This window comes from Phaseolus vulgaris, chromosome 6 (genome assembly GCF_000499845.2).
Source record: "Phaseolus vulgaris cultivar G19833 chromosome 6, P. vulgaris v2.0, whole genome shotgun sequence".
NCBI classification, from domain to species: Eukaryota; Viridiplantae; Streptophyta; class Magnoliopsida; order Fabales; family Fabaceae; genus Phaseolus; species Phaseolus vulgaris.
This window is the reverse complement of record NC_023754.2, coordinates 24,163,635-24,182,327: the sequence shown is the minus strand read 5'-3', so window position 1 is coordinate 24,182,327 and position 18,693 is coordinate 24,163,635. Positions and strand designations below refer to the sequence as shown.

The 18,693-nt window shown below is 36.6% G+C and overlaps 2 protein-coding genes across 2 annotated transcripts; both read left to right on the top strand.

The window, feature by feature from the left end:
* Positions 1-2,056: 2,056 nt before the first annotated feature.
* Positions 2,057-3,753, top strand: LOC137833542 (uncharacterized). Its single transcript, XM_068641885.1, has 2 exons — positions 2,057-2,317; positions 2,917-3,753. Exons 1-2 carry the CDS (start codon positions 2,057-2,059, stop codon positions 3,751-3,753), a joined length of 1,098 nt encoding a protein of 365 aa, XP_068497986.1.
* A 1,469-nt stretch (positions 3,754-5,222) lies between these two features.
* On the top strand, positions 5,223-17,802 carry LOC137832087 (vacuolar protein sorting-associated protein 53 A). The gene is made up of 24 exons (XM_068640074.1): positions 5,223-5,536; positions 5,617-5,711; positions 5,801-5,857; positions 5,947-6,097; positions 6,447-6,517; positions 7,960-8,084; positions 8,301-8,461; positions 8,561-8,702; positions 9,089-9,152; positions 9,363-9,548; positions 9,660-9,701; positions 10,173-10,277; positions 10,363-10,422; positions 10,644-10,721; positions 11,836-11,943; positions 12,051-12,116; positions 12,204-12,281; positions 12,359-12,492; positions 12,580-12,673; positions 12,996-13,073; positions 14,225-14,287; positions 15,042-15,110; positions 15,287-15,382; positions 17,346-17,802. The coding sequence occupies exons 1-24, from the start codon at positions 5,488-5,490 to the stop codon at positions 17,634-17,636; spliced, it is 2,463 nt and encodes an 820-aa protein (XP_068496175.1). The 5' UTR covers positions 5,223-5,487; the 3' UTR covers positions 17,637-17,802.
* The last annotated feature ends 891 nt before the right edge of the window (positions 17,803-18,693 follow it).

The window sequence follows — 18,693 nt, the reverse complement described above, 5'->3', positions numbered from 1 at the left end:
AATAACAAGTTTAATCAGCTTGAATACTAATTTTTTTTCTTCTAAATAACAAGTTCAATCAGCCTGAATACTATAGTTCTCTGTTTTCTATTATTCTCTCCTCTAGATACTATTGTTCTTTGCTACTTGCTACCTGCTATCTGCTACTTGCTACCTACTACCTCCTACCTGCTACGTATTACCTGTTACCTCCTACCTATTACTTGCTACCGATTACCTGCTATCTGATATTACCTGCTACCCGATACCTGCTACTTGTTATTTGCTACCTGCAACCTGCTACCTGCTACTTTGACCTACTAACTGCAACCTGCTACCTGCTACTTCTTACATGTGACCTGCTACCTACCACCTCTTACCTGTTACCTACTACCTGCTACTTATTACCTACTACGTCTTACTTGCTACCTACATGTTACCTGCGACCTGCTACCTACTACTTGCTATCTGCTGCCTGTTACCTGTTACTTGTTACTTGCTACCTGCTACCTGCTACCTGCTACCTGCTACATGTTACCTGCTACCTGTTACTTGCGACCTGCTACCTGGGACCTGATACCTGGGACCTGATACCTACTACCTGCGACCTGCTGCTACATGCTACTTGCGACCTGCTACCTGCTACCTGCTACCTGCTACCTGCTACCTGCTACCTGCTACCTGCTACCTGCTACCTGCTACCTGCTACCTGCTACCTGCTACCTGCTACCTGCTACCTGCTACCTGCTACCTGCTACCTGCTACCTGCTACCTGCTACCTGCTACCTGCTACCTGCTACCTGCTACCTGCTACCTGCTACCTGCTACCTGCTACCTGCTACCTGCTACCTGCTACCTGCTACCTGCTACCTGCTACCTGCTACCTGCTACCTGCTACCTGCTACCTGCTACCTGCTACCTGCTACCTGCTACCTGCTACCTGCTACCTGCTACCTGCTACCTGCTACCTGCTACCTGCTACCTGCTACCTGCTACCTGCTACCTGCTACCTGCTACCTGCTACCTGCTACCTGCTACCTGCTACCTGCTACCTGCTACCTGCTACCTGCTACCTGCTACCTGCTACCTGCTACCTGCTACCTGCTACCTGCTACCTGCTACCTTACCTGCTACCTGCTACCTGCTACCTGCTACCTGCTACCTGCTACCTGCTACCTGCTACTCTACCTGCTACCTTCTACCTACTACTTATTACATGTTACCTGCTACCTGTTACCTGCAACCTGCTACTTGCTACTTTACTTGCGACCTGCTACCTGTTACTTGCTACCGGTTACCTTTTACCTGTTACTTGCTACCGGTTACCTGTTACCCTACATGTTACCTGCTACCTACCTGTTACCTGCTACTAGCTACTTGCGACCTGCGACCTGCTACCTGCTACCTGCTACCTGCGACCTGTTACCTGCTACCTGCTACCTGCTACCTGCTACCTGCTACCTGCTACCTGTTACCTGTTACCTGTTACCTGTTACCTGTTACCTGTTACCTGTTACCTGTTACCTGTTACCTGTTACCTGTTACCTGTTACCTGTTACCTGCTACCTGCTACCTGCTACCTGCTACCTGCTACCTGCTACCTGCTACCTGCTACCTGCTACCTGCTACCTGCTACATGCAACCTGCTACTAGCTACTTGTTACCTGCGACCTGCTACCTGCTACCTGCTACCTGCGACCTGTTACCTGCTACCTGCTACCTGCTACCTGCTACCTGCTACCTGTTACCTGTTACCTGTTACCTGTTACCTGTTACCTGTTACCTGTTACCTGTTACCTGTTACCTGTTACCTGTTACCTGTTACCTGTTACCTGTTACCTGTTACCTGTTACCTGCTACCTGCTACCTGCTACCTGCTACCTGCTACCTGCTACCTGCTACCTGCTACCTGCTACATGCAACCTGCTACATGCAACCTGTTACCTGTTACCTGTTACCTGTTACCTGTTACCTGTTACCTGTTACCTGTTACCTGTTACCTGTTACCTGTTACCTGTTACCTGTTACCTGTTACCTGTTACCTGTTACCTGTTACCTGTTACCTGCGACCTGCTACATGCGACCTGCTACTTGCTACTTGCTACCTGCTACCTGCGACCTTTTACCTGTTACCTGCTACCTCTTACCTGTTACCTGCTACCTGCGACTTGCTACCTGCTACTTGCTACCTGCTACCAACTATCTGCTACCTGTTACCTATTACCTGCTACCTGTTACGTGCTATCTGTTACCTTCTACCTGCTACCTGCTACTTGTTACCTGCATCCTGCAACCTGCTACTTGCGACCTACTACCTGCTACCTGTTACTTGCTACCGGTTACTTGTTACCTGCTACCTACCTGTTACCTGCTACCTGTTACCTGCTACCTGCTACTTGCTACCTGTTAACTGTTGCCTGTTGCCAATTACCTGCCACCTGTTACCTGTTACTTGCTACCTGTTACCTGTTATTTATTGCCAATTACATGTTACCTGCTACCTGATACCTGTTACTTGCTACCTGTTACATGGTACTTGCTACCTCTTACATGCTACCTACTACTTGCTACTTACTACTTGTGACCTGCTACCTCTTACCTGCTACCTACCTACCTGTTACTTGCGACCTGCTACCTGCTACCTGTTACCTGTTACATGTTACCTGTTACCTGTAACCCGCTACCTGTTACCTGCTACTTGTTACTTGTTACCTGCTATATGCTACCTGCTACCTGCTACTTGTTACCTGCTACCTGCTACATGCTACCTTGCTACTTGCTACTTGCTACTTGCGACCTGCTACCTGCTACCTGCTACCTGCTACCATTTAGTTGTTACCTGCCACTTGTTATCTATTACCTGCGACCTGCTACCTGTCACCTCTTACCTATTACCTGCTACCTGTTACCTGCTACCTACTACCTGCTACCATTTAGTTGTTACCTGCTACTTGTTATCTATTACCTGTGACCTGCTACCTGTCACCTCTTACCTGTTACCTGTTACCTATTACTTGCTACTTGCGACCTGCGACCTGCTACCTATTACCTGTTACTTGTTACCTGCTTCCACCTGTTACCTGCGACCTTCTACCTGTTACTTGCTATCGGTTACCTGTTACCTGCTACCTGTTACTTGTTACCTGCTACCTCTTACCTGTTACCTACCTGCAACCTGCTACCTGCTACTTGCTACTTGTTACTTGCGACCTGCTACCTGTTACCTGTTACCTTCTACCTGTTACCTGCTACCTGTTACCTGCTACTTGCTTTCTATTATCTGTTACCTGCTACATGCTACCTGCTACTTGTTACCTGCAACCTGCAACCTGCTACCTGTTACCTGCTACCTACCTGTTACATGCGACCTGCTACCTGCTACCTTCTACTTGCTACCTGCGACCTGCTATTTGCTACTTGTTACCTACGACCTGCTACTTGTTACCTGTTACCTACTACCTGTTACCTGTTACCTACTACCTGTTACCTGTTACCTGCTACTTGTTACCTGTTACCTGCGACCTGCGACCTACTACCTTCTTGCTACCGGTCACCTGTTACCTGTTACCCTACCTGTTACCTGCTACCCTACCTGTTACCTGCTACCTGGTGCTTGCTACCCGCTACCTGCGACCTGTTACCTGCTACCTATTACCTACTACCTGCTGCCTATTGTCAATTACCTGCTACCTGTTACCTGTTGTTTGTTGCCAATTACCTGGTACTTGGTACCTGCTATCTGGTACCTGTTACTTGCTACATGTTACCTGTTAAATGTTACCTGCTACCTCTTACCTACTACCTGCTACCTGCTATCTGATACACCTAATTGGGACAACAAGCTGATAACATCTATGAAAACCTTCTTTTTAAGTGATCTCTGAAGTGATAGTCACCTAATCACACAATGAACTCACTTAAACACAAATCTCACTTCACACTCAACCACATGAGTAACAAAAAAAAAAAAATACTAATATGCAACCAAAAATTCAAACTGAAATAAAATAGAATAAATGCAATTCAATTAACTAACATCATAGACACAAATTGCACTTGAGAATGATTTGTGTGCACTTGGATCTTCTTTTCCGCTCTTCCTATTCTTAGCCGGTCTGGGAATCTCATAGCCTTCAACAAATACGGTGCCGACGTCGCTGATGCAAGGATGACCACCACAACACCACGACGTGAGGAGGAGCGGCAATGGAAGGAGTCGGAGAAACAACCGATGAAGAATGTGCAAGAGAAGGAGAGTACGATGTTTGAATTAAACATGAAAATTTAAAACTATTCTCCCTTCCAACAATGTACAATGAAATTGATTAATAGAGACTCATTGCGTGAAGTCATTTTACTTTTTTTTTACTTGTTATTCCTCAAGCACAAAAAATTGAACAATTCTAACAATAAAACAACTTTCACGTTCACTCATTTTGATAATACAAGGTTCACTCTATTGGAACACAACAAACACAACTTTCACAAAACCTAATTGTACCTATACTAACAAAGATTATTGTTAGTTTAAGGATATAGAATTTTTAAAAAAAGTGGTTAAGATTTTTTTTTTACCAAGCACTTTTGACCACTCTAACAAAGAAAACCCCATTTAATAGTAGCATCACTATATTCTGAATGTATGCACAACTGCACACAAATATATTCACTGTTTTTAATATATTCAGAATACATCCAAAAATATCATAAGTAAAATTCCGTGAAATCAACGCAAATATCTTCATAAATATTTTCATTTGTGTAAAGATAAAAAATAACACACCCAAGACACGAAACCAAACACACATTAACTATGTCAAAGTAAAAAAATGTCAAAATGAACAAATTAATCTTTTAAGATCCTTAATAAATTATTAATTGTTAAAACAATTTTATTACCATCAAACGAATTCTATAAATTTTGACATCAGAATTTATTAATCTATATTTTATTCTATTAGAATCGATTTTAACTTCTTATTTAGTGTATTATTATTATTATGACGAAAAGTGAATAATAAAAGTGGGAAAGGTAGATTAAAAGACTCCATCTCCTTGCATTAAATTAATTTTATTAAGAATGTTAAAAGATAATAAATTCCACGGGTGAAGGATAAGAAATATGAAATTGAAAAAATCAATAATTTAAATTATTATCATAATTATTTTATTAAAAAAGATATATTAAGTCACAATTAATTAAATTAAATAATAATAAATTGTAGATATAGATTGTAAGTAATAACATTTTAGTTATTTTTTGCTGTTTTAATGAAAATTTCATTAGGAGTCCTCTGAGTTTGATGTATTAGAGAGCAGTGTCCAGAGGTTGAAGAAGAAGACGAAAAGTAGCAGTATCACCAGCGTTTTAGCAGACACCTCTGCAATCGGATCCACCAGAACTCGAAGAGCGTCAATGGCATCGAACATGCGTATTTAGAGATCCAAACGTTACCATCGCCATCACCGTTCATGCATTTCTGATTGAGCTCCTTGTCGACCTCGCCAATGGACAAGTCAAGTGCCCTGGAGTACATCAACCAGATGTTCCCCAACGGTACGCCACAAATCCCAATCTCACTTGCAATCGTTTTTATTCCAACGTTTCGCTTATCAAATCCGGGTTTCGCTACGCAGAGGCGTCTCTCTCTGGCGTGGAGCCGCTGATGCAGAAAATCCAGAACGAGATTCGCACTGTAGATGCCGGAATCCTCGCCGCCGTTCGCCAACAGGTGTTAACATCTCTTCAATTAACGTCGTCTGATTTGGATTTGTTCCGTCGTGTTTTCGCTCTCTCATGCCTCCAATTCTCCGATTTCAGAGCAATTCAGGAACTAAGGCGAAGGAAGATCTCGCCGCCGCCACACGTGCCGTCGAGGTATGCACGTGCGATGTAGTTTAGTTAGCTGCTTCGATCTTTCTGTTGTGTCGCGTGAGTTTTATCAGTCCCTTGTTTCGTGAATGCAGGAACTTATGTATAAGATCCGAGAGATAAAAACTAAAGCTGTGCAGAGTGAAACGATGGTTCAAGAAATATGCCGTGACATTAAGAAACTGGACTTTGCGAAGAAGCATATAACTACCACAATTACTGCACTGCATCGTCTTACAATGCTTGGTAAATCTTGCTTTCACTCTTTTTATTTGGTGAAAAAAAGAAGCTGTTGTTTATCAATGGTTCTTAAATGCTCGGTTTACAGTTTAAGAAATTGAGCTTTAGACAGGTGTGGTTCTTTAGTAAGGCTTGCTTCCGGCTGTACTTGTATTTCTGTCTTAGTAACATCAGCACTGAATTAGGCATTAAATAATTTTTCTAATGTGAACATTTAGAGTAAGTCTATGCAGATTTAACTTACAAATGCAAAATGCTGCGTCTGTTGGATATGCTTGTTGCATGCTTTGTAGATTTTTAGACGCGTAGACGTTTTTTGATCTATTACTTCAACAAGCTTACCTATTATATGCAGTCTCTGCTGTTGAACAGCTTCAAGTGATGGCTTCAAAGCGTCAGTATAAAGAGGCAGCTGCACAGCTGGAGGTATCCAATATCATTACTGCACTGTTTACTGTTGTGTACCGCTTTGTGCGCATCTGTGTGATTAGCTGTTGAAATTTCTGATTATTCTGTTAGTTTGGGATGTATTTGCTTTGGAGTTTGTAAGTGGGGTTTGCTTATTAGTTGTTTAGCAGTTTGAGGCTTTCAGTTGCCTCTGCAAAGTGTTAGGGTTTTAACTTTTAAGCTTTATCATTGATTTTGAACAATAATATTTGATTTTATTTGCTTTTGCATATCTTGTTCTACATCTAGCGGTAAACAAGGGAAATTAGTTCGCCAAGGAATTTTTAAAGGATCATTGATTGAATCAAATGCCATTTCATTTTGTATTGAAGAGGAAATGTAGTTATTGTGATGTATACGAAGTCATCTTCATCATTGTAGATATTGAGAGAACTTATATGAAAAGTAAAGTGATTTAATGTGGTGTCTTCCCTGCAAAGGTGTCTCCTTCTAACATATTTTCCACATTTAATTCACCTTAGTCAAATGATAAAAAGAGTGGACAGTGTATAGAAATTTTATTATAGGAAGGTTCTATCATTGCTCATCTCTATAGATTTCCTAAGGATGTATAACAAATAGGCTGTTGTTTTTTAATTCGGAGGAGGAAGGGGAGGGGATACAAATAGGATGTTGGATGTTCCAACTCTAGTGCGAAACCTCGTTAGATTTACTAGTTGTTTTTAATGGCAATCCACTTCATATTCATTTTTTGCTTTTAGGTTCAAACCACTTTTTGCTTTGAATCTGTATCTGCAGCAGGTGGATATGACTTGGTTGTTTGTCATTGTTTTTTATGTATAGGCTATTATGTGTGTGAATGCAGCACCTAAGCATGTGTTTTCAGTTTGCCTGGATTTTGTCATTACTGAACATACACATGTCTGGAAAAGCTTTTGGTTTATGTTTCAAACTGGGAGATATGGTTAAACTTGAGTCTAGCCAAAGAAACTTTTACGTTGAGTTGAGATTTTTATATTCAGTCATTACAAACTTACTTTTGAGATACCAAGTTTCCAAACATAAATCACTACACTTCAGATTCAATTTTACCCAGAATAATTTTTTCAAAATTAGAATTATCTACTATCAAATGAGGATGTGGTTCAACTTATTTTGAAGAAATAATTGTTTATTTTTTCCAGCTTCCTGAAAGCGCTTAAGCGAGCATTTCTTTATTTATGCGGAAAGTGGTGTTTAAACCTGATGTTAAGTGCAATAATTCTCCCAAACACACTTATACTCTAGAGGCCTTATATAATTTATTTTCTCTGCAGTATCTGATCATGGTTTATGGTCCTTATTTTTCATATATCTGATATAGAAAGTTATGCTTATTGTTTTAATTAACTAATCTGTAAACTCAACTTCTTGCTTTTGTTTATCTATCTATTTATTCATGCTGTCATCTTTTGTTTCAGGCAGTGAACCAGTTATGTAGCCATTTTGAGGCCTATAGGGATATCCCAAAGATCATAGAACTGAGGGAGAAGTTTAAGAATATCAAGCAAATACTCAAGTCACACGTGTTTTCTGATTTTTCTAGGTATATTATTCTTACGGATTTCCATCTTCTGCTTTGTTTGGGAATCTCTATGGGCACTACAATATGAATTGGATATACAATGTTCATTCAGATTGCTCTGCTATTATTTCCTAATATTTCTTTTATGACATGCTATAACCTCACTAGACGTAGAAGCTGTTTGTTACAAAGTGGCTATGTGTAACTGGCTTCCTCAATTTTCTGTTTTTGTCTCAGCTTAGGTACTGGAAAGGAGTCAGAAGAAACTAATTTGTTGCAGCAGTTGTCTGATGCTTGCCTGGTTGTTGATGCATTAGAGCCTTCTGTAAGGGAAGAATTGGTAAATAATTTTTGCAATAGGGAGCTTACTTCGTACGAACAAATTTTTGAAGGAGCTGGTAGGTTTGACTTATGTGCTACATTAATTATGTAATGTGTTAGTTTATTCAGAGTTCTTGTCAAATTTCTATATTGGTTTTCGTTTTCCACATTTGTAGAGCTTGCAAAGTTGGACAAAACTGAACGAAGATATGCATGGATTAAACGGCGGATGAGATCAAATGAAGAAATTTGGAAAATCTTTCCAGCTTCATGGCATGTTTCATATCGGCTCTGTATCCTATTTTGCAAGAAGACAAGGTATGTTATTCACTTGTTTATGCAAACCATCTCAATATAAGTTATATAACAATGGATCATTCACACTTCTTCATTAAAGAAACCATGGCCATAGTAAAACATGTTTACCCTTGTTTGTATCGAAATGACATTTTAATTTATTGCATATGAATAAATTTATTGTGGCAGTTTGGGAGTGTTACTCGAACTTCATTTTCCTTCCGTCTGATTTTGAATTTCCTATCATATACCAAAATTTTTGGATTTTTTGTTGTATATTTTATGTTATGGTTTTGCAAAAAATTGTGATGGAATTAAACATTTTACAGAATACTGTCATTTCAAATGTACTAAATTTAGTTCTGGGTTGTATACAAAATCGTTGTGTTTGATACTTGTTTTTACAGAAAACAACTTGAGGACATTCTTTCTAATCTAAAGGAAAAGCCAGATGTTGGAACCTTGTTATTGGTAAGCCATTAAATAATACAATACTGATGATGCTGTTTTGTATCCATTCCCCTTTCGCATGACTTTTAATTACAAAATAACTGTGGATGGATGTTCTTATGTTATTTCATAGATGCTGGTTTGAACGTACAAGCTGTCAATTTTGCATTTCAGATGAAAACACTTAAATTTTTGTGTTATTTCGGTGTTTCATCTGTCAATTTCTTGCAGGCTTTACAAAGAACTTTAGAGTTTGAGGATGAATTAGCTGAGAAATTTGGGGGAGGCACTCAAAATAGAGAGATTGCAAATGAGATTGAAGAAATAGGTAGGGGGACAAATTCTAGTAGTAGTGCCTTGGATATCCGGAAGAAGTATGAAAAAAAGCTTGCTGCACATCAAGGAGGTGACACCGAAGTATGTTATATAAATTTCTAAAGTTAACAGTGCTTATTCATAAGTTATTTTCTTCTCCTTTCAAAATTGTAGTTATCAAATGACTGTCATGTTTTAATTTTGTATAAATAGGAGAAAGATGGAACTAAAGATTTGGCAGTGCCTGGAGCTGGGGTACGGTCTCATTTGACTATTATCCAATTTATATAATTGATTTTATTGATTAAGTACATATGTTTACAATTGTGGTCTGAGAGGTGTTGTCATGATAATATAAATGCTATAGGAAACCTTTTTGGTTTGTCTTTCCGTAATTTTTTTCTTGCTTTTCTTGGTCACTGTTATCTGCTGTGTGGCTGCAATAATTCCTAGTTAAGTTTGTGGTGCAACATACTTAGTAATTTCTTACACCCTCCAAAAAAGGATGTATTATACCTTATGACGTACATTACTTTTAGTTTAAAAAATCTTGAGTCAAGGTTATTTTCTCCATAATTGAAACACAGGAATTCTGTGGATTATATTTTCTTGATTTCACAAATATTGTTGGTTGTAGTTGTGGCTTTGTTAGAGGTTTTCCCATTTTATTCCTATTGGCCTGTTTTGCCAAGACAAAAGTGACAGACATTTGTGTTGTTTGGACAGTTCAACTTCCGTGGAATTATTTCATCTTGCTTTGAGCCTCACTTAACGGTATATGTAGAATTGGAAGAGAAGACGTTAATGGAAAGTCTGGAGAAACTAGTTCAGGTAATTTGTGCATCACCTTTTAGAGGTGTTCTGTGATTTACTTCTGATATCTTTTAATCTTGATTAAACGTATCATAAACTATAGGAAGAGACATGGGATATTGAGGAGGGAAGTCAGAGTAGTGTTTTATCCAGTAGCATGCAGGTGAGTCCCTCGATCTCTTAGCAGGTTATGTCAAAGCAGTATAATTTGCCTCTCTATTGTTTCATGTCTCACCAACTCTTAGAAGTTCTTATAGGTGGTATCTGATTAACTGTTGTGAAAGACTAATGTGGCTAAATATCTTAAATAATTTTTCTCCCTTTTCACAATCAGCTTTTGTTATGCTTTGTATTTACTTGATTTCTTTCTGTCGTCCTACATAGTTGTTTCTTATTATCAAGAGAAGCTTGAAGAGATGCAGTGCTTTAACAAAGAACCAGACACTATTCAATCTGTTGAAGGTAAACTTTTTAATTCTGAGTTTAATATTTCTATTTTATATAAGAAGTGATAATACAGAAGCTTTTAACTCATTCTGCCTTTTTATTTTCCTTGTTATGATAGTTGCTTAGAATTTACATTGAAATCAAAATATAATTTCGCAGTGTTGGTTGTGTCCAAATTTCCGATTATTGCTCTCGGAATGTCCATTGAAACAAAAATATGTATGTCAACCTATTTACTTGTATCAAATGAACTTCATTAACAAAAAAAAATCCTTGGTCAAATAAAGTTGAAGGGTTCCATTCCATCCATTTGCTGATAAGTGGTTGTGCTGTGCCTACTCAAGTATGACAATTACTTGAACTCTGTTAAAGACGGGACTCATTGAAGTGAGAACACTAGTAAACGAAGCAGAATAGTAGGCATTGTTTCAGTGAGTGTTGTAATATCATTAGCACTTACAATGTTGTTATTATTTTAATGCACCTTCTCTTAATGAAGCTTAAAAATGTAGTGTTTTTCTGACATTTCAGTTTTATTAGAAGTTATTATCTTTTATTGTTGTTAATGTGTTAGTCAAGAGTCCACTCTGGATGTTCGAAGTGTTTGTCAGATAAAGAGCATAATTGTCCTGATGAGTTTGGTTTCTTAGCTTATTTTGTGGTTTTGTTTTTTTGTTTAGTGTTTAAGATAATATATTATTTTCCTCCTACATATTTTATATCTTCTAATTATATTTCTCCCCTTTTATAAATAATAAGAGAGAAGACAAAGAGAGTGAGTTATCTAATACTGGAGTGTCGTTGCTTATATCAGGTTAAACGGCATGTTAGGTTTGCAGAACTGTTTGATATAATTTAGTGTTGACATAAAAGATTTGCTCCACATCTTATTCAAGAGTTCCCTGTTTTAGCCAGCTCATGTTAGTATTAACTGTAGCTGAATGTGGTTGAAAAAATAGTAAGAAGGATGTGTCATCTTTAGCAGTAGTGTTTTAAGTTTTAAAGTATTAAAATAGTATATTTTTTAACTTATTGGCTGAAAGTAAATTGATTTTTAATTGCAGTGCATACTGGGTTGTAATGGGTCTAGCTTCACGCAGTTTATGATTTTATTCCCTTTCAATCTTAGGTTTTCCAAAGAGTTCTTAAAGCGTATGCTACAAAGCTCTTTGCTAGACTACCAAAGGGGGGCACTGGAATTGTTGCAGCAGCCACAGGCACGGATGGACAGATAAAGGTATTTTCAAAACAGTTGGTTATTCATCATAGTGAGAAGTTGCATATTCATGGTTTCAAACAACTTTCATTACATATGTGTTTTTATTCTCTGGAAATGTTGAACAGACATCTGATAGGGACGAAAGAGTGATTTGTTACATTGTAAATTCAGCAGAATATTGCCACAAAACGGTTGGTTTCCTTGACCTTTTTCATCCATTTGATAACGAGTAAATGCCTGAATCCTGATTTACTGACATTTAGCTTTATACTTGATAGGCCGGTGAACTGGCTGAAAGCGTGTCTAAAATAATTGACCCTCAATATGCAGAAGGGGTGGATATGTCTGAAGTGCAGGTATCAATATCTTCTCTTTTACCAAGTGTCTTTTTCTTCTACAACTCTCGTTCTAACAGAGATATGCAATTATACAGGATGAATTCTCAGCCGTTATAACAAAATCATTGGTGACCTTGGTGCATGGCCTGGAAACTAAATTCGACATTGAAATGGCTGCAATGACACGTGTCCCTTGGGGTACCCTTGAGAGTGTTGGTGATCAATCAGAGTAAGTTGAATTCCTTAATAAAATTTTACAAATGATTATCATTCCTGTGACAAAGTTCATTAGTTTAACTGTACTATTGTCTTGCAGGTATGTTAATGCCATAAATTTGATCCTAACCACAAGCATTCCTGCACTTGGAAGTCTTCTTTCACCCATCTACTTTCAGTTCTTTCTGGACAAGGTGATTCTCTATAACACAGATTAAATACATGCAACTTTGGTTTTTTGATGTAAAAACTGGTATTAAGGACAGTTTTTCTTCTAGCATAATAATTACAGTTTTGTAATTATGGAAGTATACATTATCTTTTTAATATAACCTTTCCTTTTGAATTTTCCATTCTGTTATTTCATATTCATCTTCAATTGTTTCTGAAATATCTTCTGAAGTTTATTATTGATAACATCTTCTGACAGTTTGTCAGTATAATCATCCCTAACAATCACATGGTGTATGCAGGTAGTTGCACTTTTTTTTTCTAATCTTTTATTTTAATCTGCAGCTTGCATCATCTCTTGGTCCACGCTTTTATTCTAACATTTTCAAGTGCAAACAAATATCAGAAACTGGAGCTCAACAGGTACTGACTATTTTATTTTAATTCCTTCAGTTACATGAGTGGTAAAGTCATATCATACAAGTTCTTGTGAGCCGGTTCATGTTTTATGGATAAGGAAATTTATTAGAATGGAAGTACTATGCAGAGGACAGGGTATCTTCCAGAAGCCTGAATTAAAATTAAAGAAAAGGAACGAAGGACCTCTTTTTAATACCTTAATCAGATCCCTAGCAAGAACCCTTTAAAATGTCCAACACAGAGGGTGGTTATTAATTGAATGATATCTCCGACTTCCTCTCTTGAAAGTTTTAAAATTGAACTTTCTTCATTCTCACTCTTAAATGGTAATTTAATAAATTAAGGCATTCTCTCTTGTCTATACCTGAAAAAGGTTTAGACTTTAGAGTCCATAATGTTCCCCACCACCATAGTTTTGGCAGGGAAAGGATGCCACTTCTTGTATAACCCAGAGTGTTCCTCTTTGTAAGGTACACCACCAATGAGAAAAAAAGAGTACTCCATTTGGCTGGCTGATCCCCTGATCCTAGATTGTTCCTTTTGGGTGGAGTGCTCCATTGACTCAAGTTTTCATATATTATCTGAATAAAGGACGTGCAATTATGCTAATGACTGAATTACATAATGCACCTAGAAGGTATTTATCACCCAAATATAATAAATCATAAATGAATAAAAACCCAAGATAAATCCTATTTAGATATATGGTCTTACTAAAATAAAAAGTTCCTTAAACTAGATTTCTTAACAAAGATAAAGTCCATAAACATAAGAAATATGTTAATATATTAAATAACAATTATCATGAATTCATATATTAAAATAACGCAATAATTCTAATGTATTTTGTATCATGACTGCAGTAAAATATTTGATGTAGTAATAAGAGTGCTTTGCTTCTTTTTGTCAATCAAATAATATTGGTTATTGTAGATGTGTTGAAGCTAACACAAAATTTTTAGCTTGTATTCACTATTTTTTTTCCCTTTGTACTGCTCTTGCTTCTTTGGGTTTTAAGACCGACTTGCCGTATTTTTTTGTTAGACTGTATTATTGATATTTCATTAATTTTTTTAATGATAATAATCTATGTTCCAAGGAGCTCTTGCAACCCAATTTATGTTGTTCATAAACTAATGAACTGATTTCTGCAGATGCTATTGGATACCCAAGCTGTTAAGACGATTCTTCTTGAAGTTCCTTCCCTTGGTAGACAGGTAATATTAATTTTTATTCAATAGTTTCTACCACTTAATTATAACTTGGTATGCTGTTGGTATTTTACTACAAGAAATATCACCATTATGATAACCTTTACAGTTTCGATATCCAATTGCCCCTCTCTCCCTTGCTTATATTAATTTGACAACTCCATTTTAAGTTTTTTTTCCCGGGAATTTTCACTTTGCTGTGCTAATTCCTCTTTTACAAGAAACACTTAGAAAAATTTCCAGTCTAGTTTTGAGATGGACAATATTTATTGGTAAGAAATTGTCATAGATAAAATACACATAAACCTGGACTAAATTGATGTTTTAAAATCAAACCAAATTGAATAGAAAATGAAATGATTTTTCAGATTTTGTCGGTTATCCATCTCTCCGAGTCCATTCTTAAAGAATCTACTTTCCTGGTGTGGTAGTGATGCTTAGATATCATTTAATACATGGTTTCTACTCTAATTTGCATTACAGTTCATGAAAATGAGATGTGCCAGGATAGTGAGATAGGATTTGGTTGCCAAACTCCGAGACCAAGTAGGAAACAATAATGATCTGATTGATGTGAATACGTTGATCAACCTGCTATTTATGACGCATATGAACTATATTGCACTGCATTGACAAAACTGTCTAGAATCCATTGTCAAATAAGTCAATAGTGAAAATGGCATTGTGTTTGCATATCTAATTGTAAATTCATGTCACTGGTTTATCTCGTTAGACTACTATTTTTTTTTGTGTGTGATAGACATCGGGGGCTGCTAGTTATTCCAAGTTTGTGAGCCGCGAGATGAGCAAAGCTGAAGCCCTTTTGAAGGTTTGTTGTCCATATGTTATTATGTAACAATAAATTTGTATTTGGGTTATAGCTTATTGGTGTTAAAACCATCTGAAGGGGTTTATGAAAAGAAAAAGACTTCAACCTAAAACTCAATCAAAGCCAACCATGACATTAATTTCCACTGACAAATTTGTGTGAATGTCCGTGTTCAGGTTATACTTTCTCCAGTTGATTCTGTAGCAGATACTTATCGTGCATTGCTACCTGAGGGTACACCTATGGAATTCCAACGCATCCTGGAGCTTAAGGTTATAATTAGCTTGTTCTATCGAAATCTCTAGTTGATTGATTGCTGGTTTTTGCATTATTTCTTTGTTCTGGACCTCTTATTATTGAGATGAAGTCTGCCAAGGATCTTCTTATAGAATATATAAAATAAATTTATGGTTAAGTTCACGACTGAATAAAATTATTCAGTTCATTGTCAATTTGGCTAATTAGTTCTAGCTGAACAATCATAAGCAAATATGTCATCCTCTTGGGATAGCAGTAATGTTATATGGCAAATTTGAGGAGCTAACAAAGAAGCATTTTGAGGAATCAATTGGTGAAAATTAGTAATTTAGCAAATCTGTCATTGTAACAAATAAAGGATCGGTAATTCAATGGACATTACATCTTAGGAAAGAAGTAATGCTTGCTATAGAAGCACTTAGAATAATCAATTTGTGAAAATTAGTAATTTAGCAAATCCGCCATTGTAGCAGATCAAGGATAGGTAATTCACCGGTGCATTACATCTTAGGAAAGAAGTAATGTTGCAAACTTGAGGAGCTTACATAGAAGCATTTAGAAGAATCTATTTGTGAAAATGAGTAGTTTTGGCAAATCTGTCACTGTAGCAGATCAAGGTTCACTAATTCAAAAGTGGTAGTAATCCTAATTACACGGGTAGAATTATAAAAGGAAAAATGAAAAGATATAAAAGTTCATCGATGAGTTGCTAGTCTCTCCTCCCAAATCTTACCAAAATCATGCCCACTTTTCTCTTAGTCTATCTCATAGCTTAAATCCTCACTAATTCCTTCCCTTTCTATTCCCTCACCAATGTTTGCTGCTCTGGGCATCCAGTCTTCTGCTTATTTTATTACTCCTAGGTACATTTCAGTAATTTTGGGTCCTCTAAGATAATCTGCTTACCAGTGTTATCCAATGGCTGCTTGCGATAATGGTTTTGTGGTGGTTTTGCCACGTTTCTGCCATGCGGAATATCGGCTTTTTCCTTTATTTTTCGTTTTTCGAAATCTTGATTTTAGGCTTGGGCCATATTTAAATAACCCCAGGCCAGAACACAAGAGGGAATGAGCCTTCTTGGTTGTCGAGTCTCCTTTGAGTCATCTATGGTAAAAACTTACTTTGGCGACATAAGCTTTGTCGACCTAGACCTTGAAACCAAGTTTTTCTCCCCTATTTTTCTTGTTCTTTCTTTCTGCCTGTTTCTTTTGTCATTTCTTTCTTCCTCGTCTGTTTTTTCTGTTCTTTTCTCTTCTCTTTTCACATGTTCTTCATCTAGTTGCTGCTCTGGTTTTATAGTTCTGTGTTTTTTCTCTTAAAATTTCTGAACCAATTCTTTAGTCTTTCTTACGTTTGCTTATAAAACATTGTTCCCAATTATTTTCCACTTATAGATAATGTCAAGCACCCAAAACCAAAGCAATGCATGCTCAAATTACTAAATGAAATATTAGGGATTTTTAATCATGTTAAGAGTTTGTGATGACAATCATGAGAATGTTGAAAATATTATGAAATTAGTTTGTCATTATGCTATTTTTAATATATTTGTCATTTTTGTCATTTTCTTAGTGGGTGTAAATTTGTCCACCATGCCATTTTCGATATTTATATTACGGATTATTTGCTGACCCCCATAGGGGGTTATCAACTTATCCGCTATTGATAACACTGCCATTTACAAACCTTGCCATAAATAAGTCTTATTACCCCAGTACATGGATTATATGAAGATACTGATATAATTGCTGAAGAATCGAGACTGATGAGGAGCATGCAAAGCATAAATCCAACTGAAGATATGTATAAAATAAACCAAATAGTTAAATTATCTATACTAGTTAATATTCCGTAATGGTTCATTCTTTGCTTATGGATTCTATCACATGAGGCAGATCATTTGGTTTTTCAGAAGCAACTGAATGCATGATTTGTAAACTATTCTTCATGTTTGGATGATTTGACTTGTGTTTTCAGGGTCTGAAAAAAGCTGATCAACAAAGCATTCTTGATGACTTCAACAAACTTGGGCCTGGAATTAAGCAAACTCAGGTTGCACCTACAATTGTGCCAGCAGCTCCTCCAGCAGCTCCTGTGGTACCAAGCCCCTCTGCGGTTGGACTCATCGCATCGAGAGAGGACGTTCTAACTAGGGCTGCTGCACTTGGACGAGGAGCTGCCACCACTGGCTTCAAGCGCTTCCTAGCTCTAACTGAAGCTGCCAAAGACAGAAAGGATGGGCCTTTCAGGAAGCTCTTTAATCCATAATCAAGAGAGTGCTACAACCCCAATTTTTTTGGCCAGTGCCCTTAGGCTTTTTGTGTTTTTTTTTCTTCTCTTTGATTCTTTATGTATGTTTAATATCATGTTTATCTGATTTCACTCTAACAACTGATAGCTGATAATAAAGAGATCTATCTACAAATTTGTATCATTCTTTCTATAGTTCGTAAGGGATTCTTCTTGTCTGTTGCTTGTTACTGCTCCGATTACTTACTGTTCACACTGTCAAGGTAATCTAGGACGGATATAATTGACATGTCTGTTTGCTGCATTGTGGAACTGTTGAGTTCTGTGTGATTGATCTTGAGCTTTATGGTAGAGCCTAGAGGAAGATGTTAGGCTAAGAGGGGAAGGGTACTAGGAAATGTGAAAATCATATTTGTTTCTTTGATGGAAAATAAAGTTAAGGTTCATAACTAATAAGAGAAAACTTTTATTTTTTCAAAGATGAAATCTAAAAGCTAGCATTATATATTTCATATTTCAATCTAATGTCACTTTACATTTAAAGATTAACTTATGTACTCTGTTGTCATCTTTAATCTTTGTACTAAAGTTCATTTTTCTAATTGTACATTTGACCACTTTAATTATTATTATTTTGTCAATTTTATAATATAATTTTTTTCTTGTGTGTTTTATCATTATATTATTCTATTCTTACTTATTTATAGACCCATTAAGTATTTAGCATCGTGTTCGAGATTTTTATTTTGCAAAAATGAAACCACATTGTTCTGTAGCATTATTATTTTTAGATTAAAATACACATTACTTAATCAATTATTAATAGGGATGACAACCAGATACAAGTTTGATCCTCTCATCGCCATATTGGAAGTAAACATTTAATTTTATTTCCATCTTTATACTCAATAAATATGATTTTTTTATTCCATTCTTATCTTTATGGAGAAAAGGGTATATCATATTCCTTCTTTTACTGTTTTATATCTTAATAAATATTTTTTATAAAAAATAAAAATCACAATTAAAGAAATACCATTAATATTATTATGTATTGAATGTGATTTTTATACAT